The sequence below is a fragment of the Syngnathus floridae genome, chromosome 1 (genome assembly GCF_059516105.1).
Source record: "Syngnathus floridae isolate MCC-2025c chromosome 1, RoL_Sflo_1.0, whole genome shotgun sequence".
Classification (NCBI taxonomy): Eukaryota; Metazoa; Chordata; class Actinopteri; order Syngnathiformes; family Syngnathidae; genus Syngnathus; species Syngnathus floridae.
The window spans coordinates 4,626,525-4,642,174 of NC_142413.1; the positions used below are offsets into that span (position 1 = coordinate 4,626,525).

At 43.1% G+C, this 15,650-nt stretch overlaps 1 protein-coding gene across 10 annotated transcripts in view; it reads left to right on the forward strand.

The window, feature by feature from the left end:
• Positions 1-15,650, forward strand: part of LOC148403499 (adhesion G protein-coupled receptor L3-like) — a 90,503-nt gene that overhangs the window by 21,361 nt on the left and 53,492 nt on the right. For all 10 annotated transcript variants that reach the window (XM_088373021.1, XM_088373040.1, XM_088373030.1 and 7 more), the window contains exons 4-5: positions 9,022-9,192; positions 14,364-14,577. In XM_088373021.1, the coding sequence (XP_088229147.1) occupies positions 9,138-9,192; positions 14,364-14,577 (269 nt within the window). In that variant the 5' untranslated portion in view covers positions 9,022-9,137. The remainder of the gene's footprint in view (positions 1-9,021; positions 9,193-14,363; positions 14,578-15,650) is intronic.

The window sequence follows — 15,650 nt, forward strand, 5'->3', positions numbered from 1 at the left end:
AAAACATATTGATTAAAATCAGACTTTTTTTATAGCAGATTTATGAACTAAAAACGTTTAACTGAACAATAGACTAGGGAAACATCTATAAAAATTAAATTGAAAGTGCACTATATTTGTAAAGTGAAAATAAAATAAAATGCGTGCTGTGAGTAAAAATATAATAAAATGTAATCTAAGTCAACAAACTAATATCACTGCATATGATTAATAATACGTACAACTTAAGAAATAAAATTCATGCCGTGTTTTTTAAAAAAAAAATTGCTACTTCATGAAATAAAATATAATTGAATTCCATTATAAACAATTATATATATTTTTTGTAAAAATCATTTTTTGGTCCATCAGTCCCAAAGGCTGCTTGGCCTGCACTCTGCAGCCGCTCCGGTCATTACTATTCAGCAGATGCACTGTTTGGCACAAGGACAAAAAAAAAGTCTGCATAATTTATTCAAAGCCGTCGTGAGTGTTTGAAAAATGACATGTGGCTTTTTAACTAAATACTATAGACAGACTCTGGCCCGCACATATAACTGGAGAAAACTTCATTCGTCCGCTCCTGGTAGAATCGATTCAAGTTCCTGAATTTGACGCGGCGTCTCTTTCAGTCTCGTTGCTCGTCTCGGAAAGTTGCCCTTTGTCCTTCTGCATTCAAATGGCTTGTGTGAGTGTACCGTGTTGGCCAGTGCAATAATAAAAGCAGAATCGTTTTTCTATTGAACAAATAATAGAGGAGAAGACCGCACATATTGTATTCAAGTCTACGAATGCAGCTAGACGGCCACTACGATTTCCATTAGGTGACATTATAAGCCGGCTATGTCGATACAAATACAGCATTATTAACTTTACAAAGGAACGCAATTTAAAATATAATATTATTAAATGCATTCTTGCGCAAGCTAAAGAGCAATAAATAAGTCCACAATCTTTGCCTGGGCTCGAATCAGCTCAACTACAATATTTCGCCTCTGGCAGTGGAGTGAAATGGGCTTTTAAAATCCTAAAGCAGACGTTTCCTCGGGGAGAGGCGCATAAAACTGTTCCCGGAGCATTCAGGTGTGTCCGTAGAAATGTGTCGGCGTAAATCCGGTTTTTCATAATCGCCCCGAGCCGTTTCAGCCACGCTGAGGTGTTCCCGATGGAACAATGTCGGACATATCTGGTTGCGGTGTGACACAATGTCAAACAATCCTCCGGTTTCCTGCTTTGAAAAGAGCAAACTGGCTTCTGTGGCATCCAAGCCCTTGAAATCGGAGTCGTAATTGCTCCTCACTTACTTCCAGGTCAAGTCAGGCCTCAAGAGATGTACTTTGCCTTGTTTATTTCTATTGCGGGAGCTAACTGTCAAATGGCACAATGGAAACGTCATCGTGGAGAACTTCGCCTAAATTACACGACGCGTACGTTGCTTGCGTCAACAAGAATCCCACCGACTTCTTTTTTAACTGTGACTTAGGTCTCTATGTCAGGGACGACACCTTTCGCAATCCGGAGGAAATATTTTTCATCTCGCCTTCGTGAAAGAACCTTGACACGGCGGAGCAATACAGCGCCCGTAATAATTGCGAAGAAGGAACCAAGCGCTCGATTTATCAGTCAATTTACGTTAACACTCTCACATGTGATCGGAAGCTCGGGGTTGTGACGGAAGGAACAAGATCTGGGATACAAGCCGCCGAAATGAGTTTCGTCCGCGGGATGTCGTGGCTCTCGCTTAGAGATAAGGGGGCAAATCGTCGGTCATCCGGGAACAGCTCGGAGCACGGCTGCTACACCTCGGTATCGAGATCTGGATCATGTGGTTGGGATGCCTCGGGACACCTCCCAGACATGTCCCACTGGGACCAGACCCGAAAGTCGCACTGTGGCCGATTCTCAATTGGCGCTTTTGTCCGTTTTTGTCATCAGTCACCGCAACAAATACTTTAGCAAGGAATACCCGAATGATGTTCTTGTCAATTACTCATCAGTTGGTTTTTAGTGAACTTGGCTGGGAAAATATGCCAAGATTCATTTTGGAAATGCATCAAAGTAGGCGGGGTGAACACAGCTGTTCCAATTTACAAAGGGTTCATAGGAAGTACAGTCTTAGGAAGACCAGATTTCGTGACTTCACCAGACCTGCGTTCTTCATGGTGAGGTGTTTCTCGGCAGGCCTGGCAGCATTTTAGATGAAGTGGGAAGTCCGGGATTCTCGGCTTAGGTTGCCACCCTTGAGACCTGACCCCGGGTCAAAATATGGATGGATTGATTTTATGAATTTCTGATGTAGACTGGTTCAAAGTCTTTTCAGGCATAGCCTCTTGAGATTTTGACTCGTGATAGATATGTCTGCGGAGTTTCATGTCAGCAAAGTGAAATTGCTTTCAGGCACTGATTTTGGTGTTTTGAGAAAAACAAAATAATGATTTGAAGAGGAAAAGACACACTCGGATTACTTCAGGGGTGCCAAAGTCTCAATCAATTTGGACACGAAGCAGAGACCGGTCTCACCAAGCGACTGGCACGGAATTCCTTAACCAGTTGGTTGGAATGGGGAGGGGGGTTGTTGTTGGAGGGGGGGGGTCTCTGACAGACGTCCAACACACACACAGCTGATGCCTCAGGCTGGCAAGTGGAATAACATCATCTCGTATTGCCAGGCAAATATCTCCATCGGGAGGGGCAGGTAGTGCGGGGAGAATTCCAGACTGGACAGTTCGGCGACTCGTCAGCAGACAAATTGAACGGTGACATCAGAAAAAAAAGCCTCTCTCTGCGAGAATGATGATAGCCACGTCTCATTAAAAGATGAATTAAAGCCCATCCCGCTAAAAATCTGTTACCATCTCCAAAGTTGAGCGGCGCCATCGAGTGTGATGGATACTCCCGCAACGAGATTGGAAAATGAGTGATGGGTCGCGGCCGACGGGGGAGCGGCGACCTGAGCGGCATCAATTTGGGAACTTGTTTTGAGACAATTTATCGCTGGGATGACTGCGTGTCAGAGCTCAAGAACAAAAGACTACAAGGAAGCCCGTAGGACTGGGAAATCTTTAGAATTTATTTACCTAAACTTTATTTGGGCAGGTAAGGGAAATTTAGAAAGGATTTCCACATGGACCTGCCGGAACACAGTGGAGTTGAGCCAAAGCCAAAATCAAAAGGAATAAAAATAGAAAAAGAAATCTAAATAAAATATCGTAAAATATAAATATAAATAAAATATCGTAAAATAGAAATAAATAAAAATAAGTAAAATAAATGAAAACAAATACAATAGATAAAAAAATAAAACATACTAAAAATAAATAACAATAAATTATAATAAATAAAAATAAAACATGCTAAATAAAACTAGACAACAAAATGTACAGGTGTGTGTCACAATGATACTGTTAAGTAACATAATAATATAATTGTTTTATTTTAATGAATGACAAAGGGGCTTCCTGGGCCGACGCGACAACAATGAATGATATTTGACGTAATTACATTTCCGTAATTAATCCCACAGCTTCTCAGTTGAGCTCTTCAGCATTCACACGCAATTTATGACGAAATTGCATTCTTTTGTTGATTGATTCATTTGGCCGCGCTCTCACCGGAATAAACGACTGCACATTTTCGTCAGCGTTGCGCTCCTCAGTGCTGGCCCCATGCAATTAGCGCCTCCCTGGCTTCAAGTGGGCCCAACATTTGTTTGTGGCACAAGTGGACCAGTAGAACCACACCGGAGTGCAATTAGGGACTTGGACTGAGAACTCGGTTGGAATCAAATGTGCGGCGGCCCTCATGGACAAGATTACCTCTTATTCTTTCCAGTTTAATCCCTGAGCCCTCGTTTGTATCAATCCAAATCCTTTTCTCCAATTCCATGTTGTGCATTTTTAATGGCGGAGACGGCAGCAGAAGGGCCTAATTCGCCTCGTTCGCTTTGAGCCCGGGGCCAGAGCAGCTTTAGATTACTACACAGCAGTACAAGTGCTTTCACCAAGCCGCTTCTGTGAAGTACTTTTGTATTAAATCAAATGTCAAGTCATTGACATGGACGTTGAGTCATTTCATATTTCTCTATATTTCACTTGAAATACAAGAAATGACACAATGTTTTAATTTCTGTCATAGATATTATTTAGACGTAGACCCAGACTAAAAAAAAAAAGACATTTAATGATCTTAATTGATCAGTAAACGTTAAATATATGACTGGATGATTAAAGTACCATATCACTTTATATTTTATTTACTTGATTTATCTAATACTGGCACAAGACACACCCCAAAATGAAAAGATAAATACACAAAATATTTATTCTTTTGTTTGTTTCATTTCGACACTTCCTCCTTGACTAAACAATTGAGGTCGGGTGAAAATCTAATCAATAAATAAGCCATTTTCCCCAATTAGATCCCGGCACAAAGAAAACTATCAAATGAATGAACAGACTAATTTTATTACCTAAATCTATAAAGATATATGTCTCATAACTTTAATACGTGACTGAACAAACAAACATATTACTTCAATTAATAATAAATATTCATTTCCTCTCATTAATAAATTGCTGCTTTGATTACATCATTGGGCTGTTCAACAAAACCAGATTTAAAACAAAAAAAAAGAAAAATTCCTACTGTGTCCTTATTACTGTAGATATAAGCTACCCTGGATGACAGCAGGATAATGTTTCTTTTTTTAAAAAAAAAAAAAAAAAAGAAAGACTTGCTTGGAATTCAAGGAGCAAAGCGATCTATCATCGGGTGTTTGAGGTCTCGCTAAGATCAGGCACCTCGAGACCGGCGCCGGTGATTCTTTTTGTTCTTGTAGCCCTGAGAGCATTTGCCTCGACAAGAGAGGCGTGTATTGCTCTCTTTGTTCCGAGACGTACCCCATGAGGATGTTTGCCCAGACCAATCAAACTCCATTCACTTCTCGTCTGAGGACCGCCACAACCCGCCGCCTGACTACGGCGAGCTCTTGACACTCGCATGTTTGGCAGGCGCCTCTTCCCTGTGACTCAGGGGGGGGGAGAAAAAAAAAATAAACACCCCACCCCCCTCCATTAAAGACGATTATCTGGAGGAGAGCCTTTGGGAGAAGGGTTAGCCACCAGGAAGCCCTCAGAAATGAAGTTGTTTTTTCAGGCGCGTCATTTGAAATTGCGGGAGGCTCGTCTTAAACAAATTGCGGCGAAGGAACCTCTCCGGCAGCGTCCATATTTTGCTTTCCTCGTTGCCATCTGTTTGCCATCGTCACACCTGGAACTGTGATGATTATCGACGTCATTGGCGGTAAAGAGTTGGATTGTGAAAACTCAAGTGGAAGCAAGATTCCTAAGCCTAACCCTAACCCTAACCCTGTGGTGTCTGCACCAAATTGGGATGTTTTTTTTTTTCTTTTTTAAATTGTCTTAAATACAACGTTGGCTCTAAATGCACATTGTTTTGATTTTGTGTCCGGGTCAATGGGGAGAGGCGGATCTCTGTTTTCCTCCAGATAGGCTTTGATTTGAGAAAGAGTACGCCATCTGTGTGTTGAAATGATACATGGCTTAAAATGTTTGGGCAGTGCCATTGAGATCAATCTACTATGTTCTGAAGGTTGATTTCGATATTGTTATGAGTCCCCACCCCCCCAAAAAAAAAGTCCCAGAGAGCAGATGGAAGATGGTATTAACGCGGTAATCACTTCTGGATTGAGTAGATCGCCTGGCTGAGGACGTTGTGCAATTTCTGTTTTAAAGATTTCATTAGATTTTGTGCACGGCATCAGATAATGATATTGAAATGCGACGCGCTGTTGGGATCAGCGCTATTGACATTGGTGTAGCGCTGAGACGCCCAGCTCAAATTGATGTTTGTGTGTGTGTGTGTCATTGCTTTTTCCTCCTCCTCCTCCTCCGCCTTCTTGTGAAATCAGACTGGGAATGAAGTGGAAAATTATGCATGTGGTGTTAGTCAGGAGGAAATTGAGACCTGAAGTCAAATACAAATAAGTCTACAAAAGAAACAAGTGTGAAACTCAACTTTGGAAACAGCCAAAAAGCCTTGCGTCACTTCCAAGTCATTCTGAAACCGCCGTGAAATTTCAACCTGTTCCGGTTTCAAGCGGGCTCTATCTCGCTGACAGATTTCACCGCGCTTCAGAATTACTCGACAGTCGTCCTGACATAGGTAAGGTCATGTTTTGCTAGGCCGCTCATCCATCATACCAATAACCCTGCCGATGCTTCTGACCCGGATCTGCGTAAAAACCGCTGGTGTCGGCACAACGGCTCAGCAATATATCGACGGTGGAATCCATCGGCGTTGAGGTCACACCCGTTTTATCGTCTTAACGTACCCCAACGCCTCAGTCTTGGGCAGAGTAATTTCTTCTCGTGTCTGACAAACGGCGGTCGAGTAAGGGTTGCCGTGGTAACCCGGGCCCACCTTGAGCCAATCTGGTGTATGATAATCCCTGCTGTGGATCTTGTCATTTTATACGTGTCATGGATCGAGGTTATGCTCAGGAGGGTCGACTTTTGGGGAGGGGGCGGGGCGGTCCCATTACTTAAGCTGAGCCATCAGTCACACTCAAGGAGATGATCATGGAGGACCAGTCAGCGTGCGTGCGAGCTAAAGTTAGCGCTATTATCTGTCTGTCACTGGCTGGCTGCGTCGGGGTCCCTCGCGGGGAGCCAATTGTGCGAGTGGATGCCTTGCTGCGCACGTTTTCAAGCTTCTGGGATGTCACAGCCTATTCATCTTCAGATTTCCAATACCGTCGAGCCTCACCGGCTCTTCGCCAAGGAAAAACTCATCTATTCATGCCTATTTGCCTATTCTGTATTGAGGGAAAACTCAGAAGTTCCTAAGTGTATCTGGAAGCCATTTATTTTGTAGGGTAACTGTGTTTAAAATAATGTTTTGTGTATTCCACTGTTTGATGCTTCAGGCCCCGCCCCCTCGAAATCTCATATTTGACCGTTTTGGTTTTAATCACCAACCGCCGAAGATTTCCCTCGGCGAGCGCTCATCAATCAGAACGCCGCCACAGATGAACCTTCATTATACACCTCATTTGCATAAATGCACACGATTGGCCCACGTCCATGCAAGATAGAGAACTGTCATTGGAATGCGATCCCACTTCATTACGACATGTTCAGAAGGCGGGACTAGGTGTAAGTGACCCCGTCAGATAGCGCTGAGGGTTAAATTGTAAGTAATTGTAGAATATACACAAACGGTACTATGTGAACAGTTTTTTTTAATTTTTTTGTTCAATTTTACCCAGTTCCAGATCAAGTAGCTAATCAGGGTCAGGATTCCTTGCAATTCCAAGGCGCTCATCTGGTCTTGCCTGGACTGCTTCGGTTTCAAGTGATCCATCTGAGCGACCGCATCTCTTGTCTTGATCCTTAAAAACCTAAATGAGGGCCGATGTGCAAATATCAGGCCTTGTTTGGACCAATTGAGTCGGTCTAAGTACCTCCGAAGCAACGGGAAAGCCAAATGCACTCTGCGGTACCCTAATAGTACTTTGCCAAAGTAGTGAAATGTGATAAATTAGTCTCCTTGATGTTGCGAAGAAGAGGCGTCACTGGACTTGCAAAACGTTGGCCATAGTATCTAAGGGAGTTATCTTAAATCCCTTCACTCGAGGTACCCTTGAAACGTCAGTGCCGTAATGTATCACACGAGACTCCTTCTGGAATACAAGACACGCTGGCATTGCTGAACTATCTTGTTTTGTTTTTTTCTTTTTCTTTTTTAAACCTCATCCAAGCTGTTCTCATAAATATATATTTTATGATGTGCTCACTTGGCGGCGGGCGCCACTTCCTGTACTTGTTTTCATTTATTTAGGGAGCAAATGAACTACTGTGATAGTCTAGTCTTGTTTTATTGGCATTTCTCAGCGGACAGTCTGTTTTGTATACTCTTGATAGCCGAAAAAAAAACAAGATTCCTATACCCAAGACCTTTCCTAAACCTTCTGTATTTAGATCCTTAACTTGATCCTAAATCCTAATCATTGACCCTATTCTTTTATCCTACCGCTAAACCCTAACCCTATACCCAAGTCCTTAAACCTTTACCTCAAAGCTAAAACCTATAGATATACTTAACACAAGCCAAAATCCTAACCCTGATCTAATTTACATCATGGTTTCTAAACCCATACCCTAACTATATACCCAATACCCCAACTCTCTTCCGTTGACTGTGACCCCTAAGCACTAACTCCAGATCCGAAACCGATACCTTAAACCCATTACTTAAACACTAACCTTTAGCCCTAAATCCTTTCACACTAATCCTAAAAGCATCAATTCTTTCCCAAACCAGCTTCTCTGATGTTGCTTAAATGGAGTTGCACGTCCTCGATGAAGTGCCTCCTCTACCCCAACGGTCAAACCGGTGCAGGTTTAAGTGCTGTTCCTTGGATTCATAATAGCTGCCCTCCTCATAAAGCCTTTATTATCTCCAACATAAACAATCTGATTACATTAATCTCGGATTTGGGAAATAATCAGGATTAGGATTAGAAAATGGTTACATGCCAGCACAATCATTGCCCCGACATGTCTTGAGTATTTAGAATGGGGGAAGGGTGGGGGGTCAAATATGAGGCCCCCCACCTCCCCCCTCCCGCAATGGAAAATGACTCTCTTCAATGCTGTCAGATCTGTCAGCGATCCTTGCATCTCTTTTTAGGGATTATGGTTTTGCGGCAGATTGTGTCTGCCTTTGGATAATAGAAGACCTAATCATTGGAGATCATGCGACACTAATGGGGCCTCGCTCATCAGATTATGAACCATCAGACATTGCGACCTCCTCATTGAAAATATACATTTACTGTACATGAAGACTGAAATTGCACCGAAAATGCGTTAACCGTAGCCCTCAAATGACCTAACCCCACAAACCCTCCCCATCAATCCAAACCGTAACGTAACCCTAATCCCATCTGTTGTCTATACATACCGTCCATTATCTGTTGTCTATTTATACCATCCATTTTACACGCATTTTTCTCCGCAGGAGTGTTTGGACATTGACGTGTAACGAGAACAAGCAACCTCCGCCGCTCTGTGTTTTACTTGAAGGCCTGAGTGCTGAACTCCAGCGTTAGCAGCGGGCGGTACGAGGGGGAGGCCATGTGGACCGCACGCCTGCTAGTCCTTGCCAGCCTCTTTGCTCCAGCCGCTCTGGGTATGTTCAAATCCGGTTTTACCTTTGTCTGAATGCCGAGTCAAGCTTTCCCGCTGTTATTGTGCATCAAAATGTATCACGACTAGGCTGCGATATAATTGTTATTCCGCATCTAATGCTATTGTTAAAAAAATGTATCTATCAATAGAGAGAAGCAATTCCCTCTCTTATTTTGGCTCCAAAATGTTTACTGAGAGATGTTTATTGTTGCGGTAGAGCCGTTGTGCAGCTGGAGAGGGAATTTCTCCACCTTGACATTTCCCCAGAGATTGCTCGACCTACTTTGGGATCTCTAGTCCCCCCTTTTGTGTGCAAGAATGGACGTGCATCGGGGCGTGTACTCGGTTAGGGGTTAGGGTTTAAGGTCGGGAGTAGCAAGACAAGTCATACAGGGATGAGATAGAGAGAGAGAGAAGAAAAAAAAAACGATTGTCATCAGGTTGTAACACACACACCTAAGGCATACACACCCGCCCCCTTACTCCCCCTGCGCCATTGTTTTTGGTCACAGTGAATAACAATAGACAAATCAATGCGGCAAACAGCAGGCACATTAATCATGTGTTTGCGTCCATGTAAAAGGCTCCGGGATAGATTTGATATTCTTTCCGCCTAATACGGCCCCGGCCGGCGCAATCTGAGACGGTGGGGTTGTAAATGGATCAGGTCCCTCCGCTTATTAGCGCCCCCTATTGGTGCCTTTGCCAATGACAAAACACTGCTTGTTTTGACGTGAGGACCATGACAACGAATTGAAAATACACGCGTGCACGGAGCCGTAAAGCGGCTGATCCGTCGTCGCCATGGCGAGCGATGGTTGCTTTCAAGTCCTATAATTCCATATTTGTATTTTACACTCTGGCATACGGTATGCGGTCACAGCTGCAGCCACACAATCCACTTTTAATTCTGCCTCGCCATCCCTCTCAAAGGCGTCCTAGGATTTGCCTAATTGAGTTAATTAATTAAACAAATGATTTATCCGCCTGCTGGTATTTGAAAGCGGGGGGTGCTCCAAAGTTGTTTGGAGAGCCCAGTGAGGCGTTGCCGTGTTGTGCGGTGACAAGCAGGTGACTCTCCGAGCACCGCGACTTACACATTACATTTGCACCTGGCAGTGGGGGAAACAAAAAGTGTGTTTAGAGACCAGCATTTGCATTATTTGCAAATGTTGAGTGACACAATTGTGCCGTTATCATAATTATTAATTGTTGTTGTTACCATTATCGTTATTATTCGCATTATTGTAATTATGACTCTAAACTGTATAGTGAGCGTGCTGGGACTTGAGCATCACAGAAAATGTGACTGCTGAGAGACATTCAAATAAATGTTGCCTCGAAAATGAATTGAGAAAGTGCGGAGAGATAATGAATTCGTACTTATTAATTCTTACCTCCATATTGAGCATCAAAGCGGGAACGCAAGAGAAAACCTTCACACAAACTGCCAGTGCTGAGAGAAAAGCGATCACACTTGGAATGTCACGTATCACACCATATACCGTATTTTCCGCACTATCAGGCGCACCTAAAAACCTCCAATTTTTTCAAAAGCTGACAGTGCGCCTTATAATCAGGTGCGCCTTATATATGGACCAATATTGAGCCACTACAGCAGGCGTGTCCAAAGTCCAGCCCGCGGGCCAAATGTATATATCTTATATATGGACAAAGTTTTCAAATGGGCTATTCATTGAAGGTGCGCCTTATAATCCGGTGCGCCTTATAGTGCGGAAAATACGGTACTGTCAATACTGAGAGAAGAGCATTCAGGGTGATCCTACTGAAAATGTATTCCATGACCGCACGGAAAATAAAGCCATCGCCCAGCATTTAATGACAGCATTCTAGGAAATATTACAAGCACAGGCATGCAATTCATCCACGCCAGGATGGATTCATCATATGCTAAAATCCACACGCTGATGTAATAAATGTCACGGCAAGGCCACACAAAGCGGCAGAGGGGAAAAAGTCTAGGCTTGTATTGCTGCTGACAGTTTGCCCTTGAAGAGGTGTCACTTTGAGGACGCTCCCTTCTTGACGGGAATTCACTTTAATCCCGGGCCCTGCTTCAATTGATCCTTTCGACGACTCACTCAGAAAAGTCTTTAAATATTTTGTGGGATTATCATTATGGATTTCCCACTACCCCATCCCCCCTGCCTCGAAGAACCCTGATGAATAAAAATGAAAAACCACAATGCCAGTATGTATTTTTATCTGCCATATGTGCTGCTGTTTTGGTTAGCAACATTCTCTTTCATTTTCTTTGATGGGGGAAATCGAGGCATCTCCAGTATTTTGAAGGCAGACTTTATTTTGAGGAATACAGTCTTGTACATTAAAATCCCACTTCCCAATAACACCTCCATTTGGCATGCCACCTACAAATCCCTTCTGTTTTTATGCCCTTCTATAATGGATGCAAAATCAATACCGGCTTGATATTCCGAGTGGGGGGAAAAAAAAATGGTCCTCGCGGCCGGCGGCATCTGTTGTCACCGTGTTACATCGCCAAATTGCTGTCAGAAGTGGCCGGTCTCGCGCGATGATTGACAGTAGCGTGGCGGGTGGCACGCCGGGGTTAAACACCTGCGTGTTTTATAGGCGCCTGGCGTATATATCTTCCCGGATAAATGAATTAGCATCTCCCCGCCGCTGAGAAAGCGCTGAGTGATGCCGTTTAAATCGCTCCTGCCGCCGGGTATCGGCCCGAGCGGTGTTTAATGAGGACGACTATCGACGGCGAGGTCAAGCGGCGGCGCGGTTGGCGGTGAGGCAAGCGCTACGAGGCAGGTGTTTTTCAGAGTGCAATTTGGGATATTTGTGACTTTCCTCTTCATAAGCGTCATCGTCAAATCAATAACAAGAGACGTTCTTGTCCTCTGCTTTGTATCAATACGTGCGAGAATACAGACTACAAATATCGATTTCGAGAGATTGCGAATCGTCTTGTATCGTACAATTTTCTGGCGTGAAATATTCCTGCTGTCCAATGGAAAACAAATATACACTGTACAATACCGAAATTGTTATATCGATAGTTGGCCCACCACAATATTGGTTTCAAATCTGGCTTATTATAACTTTAGAACCAAATACTACGTACAGCTAAAGGTTGGGAAAATACTGATAAAAATATCAAGGGCGATCTCAAATTGTATTTATCGTATCACCTGTTACGATACAGAATCGATAATTCAGCAAGAATGTCTGACGAGAGCCAAGTATTGCGTTTAAATAATTCTAATGATAACAAATTAATTAATTTAATTAATTTGGAGAAAATGATTATGACGTGATCACGTAGCAGCCCGTTGTGGCATGAAGTATTTCCATCCTTTCTTTTTGACACTTGAGTTGCTGGCTAATTTTCTGCTCGGCGTAAAAGCCTTTGAGAGTCGTGTTGCCCGAGGCCAAATGTAAACATCATTTACTTGGGAGAACAATTTGCCTGAACTGTTTCTCACTTGGAGATAAATAATCCCTCATGCATTATTGAAAAAGCGTATCATTGAGAGACCCCTTCTTTCAAAGTACTCTTGCAAATGAGCTACTTCGGTTAATAATGCCGCAAACCAGGAAGTGGGTGTGACGGGCTCCCATTGGTCTAATCGAATCCGATCAATCACTCGCCGTGGGGGCGGGACCCGTCTGGGCGGTTGACGTGTTGAATCAGCTCCCCTGTCTTCCCCCCTGCCTTTGTCTTCCATCTTTCTTCCATTAATTCAATGAAGTTGTTGCATATGCACACACATACACACACACACACACACACACACACACACACACACACCAGGTTAGCTTAGCTGGCTATGTTTGTATTCCCCGTAGGAATTTAACAATAACCTGCATGGTTTTCATCAGACAGAAAAGATATTCTGGAATGTTTGGAGAATGTCCGTGCTCCCAAATAACCGTATGGTGGCCATTGGGAATTCCATGAAAATGATTTCCCAGAACGGCTGGTGTGTATGCGGGCCAGTCAAACCAAACCTTGTCGCCGATTAATTTTTGTGTTACGTCTACACCCTGCGGCCTTCTGTAACCACGGCGGTGACAATATATCACTTCAACATACTTCCTTGACACCGATGTTGTACCAAGTAGGCAGTGATCGGCTTTTGTACATAAAAAATGCAAATAGGTAAAAATGTGAATAACAAACTGTGAATATGTTATTGGTGTATAATTCAATTACTTTTACTTCAACCAAATTACGAGGCTTGGTGTTTTACAGTTACCTATCTCCATCCAGACCTTCCAATTTTAGAGATTCAAATGATGGCTGACCTTAACGTTTTTTTGATTCGTTTCCGTGTGAGTTAAAATGAAGTACAAGGACCCGATTTTGTTCCTAATGACGGTCTTTTAAATGTCATTGTTGCTTCCACTTAGTTGCGGGGTTAATCAGCCCAGAATCAGCCCTATGATCCCTATTAAAGAAATCAAAAGTCCCCCTTGAGAGGACAGTTTTTCGGGGAGGGTGCAACATTTGAATTCTCCCCAAGCAACATGGCACCCGAAGCGTCACTACTAGTTCATGCATCCGTGCACAGCCATCAATCAAAGATGTAATTACACGACAGTTGCGGACTAACCGGATAATCGTAGACATCTACCCTCTTCCGCCGCGGGAGCACCGACTGATGATGTCAATGATGACAGTCTCTCGCTCTGATGTTTTTTTAATGATCGTATTGGGATTATGAAGTGTTCCGATTTTGACATTTGCAGAACTGGAGAGCTGCACTGCTTTCTACTTTGTAGAAAAAAAGAAGTGGAGGAAAAGTATCTATGTAAAATAGAAATTTGATTGAAATTTCAGTTATTTAAAAAAAGAAAAATCATGAAACCATTTAGATTGGTGGCTCATATTTGTCATTATCAAAGTTTGTCCCAACTTTTTCAACAAGGGGTAGCATTAAACATTGCCATTCAGCGTCGGATAATTGATGGCTTTCAATTGAAATCTATTATTGGCGATTCACTATGTTTTCAAACATGGCATCACTTCACTGCCTTTTTAGAATGAAAACAAAATGAAATGTACCATAATGAGCACCTTCTTTTGTGTTTAACTCGTTTGCGCGTTTGAAAACAAGTGTGAATCCTGTCAACATTGTTGAGTTGAACCTCATGCTGCTTCACCTCATCTCCCCGCAGCCTTTAGCCGCGCGCCCATCCCCATGGCGGTGGTGCGTCGCGAGCTGTCGTGCGAAGGCTACCCCATCGAGCTGCGCTGCCCGGGCACCGACGTCATCATGATCGAGAGCGCCAACTACGGGCGCACCGACGACAAGATCTGCGACGCCGACCCGGCGCAGATGGAGAATACCAGATGCTACCTGCCGGACGCCTACAAGATCATGTCACAAAGGTAAAGGCGGCTTTTCTTTAGCATCTCCGTTGCGGATCTGATTGGTCGCCTGACGTGACCAATCACATCTTGATCGTAGGGATCTATTTTGTTTCATACACAGATTTAGAGATTCTTCCCAAGGTCATGTGACTTGTTTACATTATGTTTAAGGTTTGAACGGGGAATAGGTGTTATCTTTTTGCGATTTAGCAAAATAGCAGCTAAGCTAACAAGGCTAGCTATGTGCTCCTGGTTAGTATGAATTTCTGCTTCAAGCTAAGCAACGTACCAGTATAATACAGCAATTCTGTTTATGCTCGTGTTGCATCCAGCTTAGCCAGCTAAGCTAACAAGGCTAGCTATGTGCTCTGGGATGGGGCGTTAAAGAAAGAGCTAATTCAGTCAAGAGCAGGTGGTTAGTCATCATGCGGGGAGCCAGCTCGCTTCTTTTGGCCTTTTCTTCCATCTGATATTTGCTTTCCTCTCACTTTGTCGTCTTTTCTTTCATCCGCTGCTTCTCCACCATTGCTCTTTTTCCTCTTCTTCTTCTTCATCTGCCAGCATTTAATTGGCAGGTAAGAGTTGACAGCACATACGCAATGCTTCTGCCCTGGAGCAACTGGGTTCATACTCTTTCCGCAACACTTTGATAAGTTCACTGGCAAAAAAATCTGCGATGAGAAATCCCCAAACAAAAAGCTAAAAGTCATCGTCAGAAAACTCCACTAGATATTTGAGTAGAAGTCTAGTTTTGTCCAGTTAGCCTCATGTGGACTTGCTAAAAAACAATAAGAAAATACTTTGTTAATAAAACATCAATGATTCCAGAAGACTTTTTTTTGTGGGTCTACTCCTTATAGACTTGCCTACCAAATTTCATGCTGTCTTTAGAAAATGGCTTCAGGGGATACATAAAAAATATTCGTGGTAGGCATCTGTCATAAGTAGACCACAAATTAGTTTTTTACATTGCGAAAGGAAACTCAGAGAGCAGAATCTTTGCCAAGTCAGTAACATCAAAAAGTCAAAATAAAATCACCTCTTCTACCACCAGAAAAAGTTCAGTTTTACCTTTTTTGCATTCTATATCA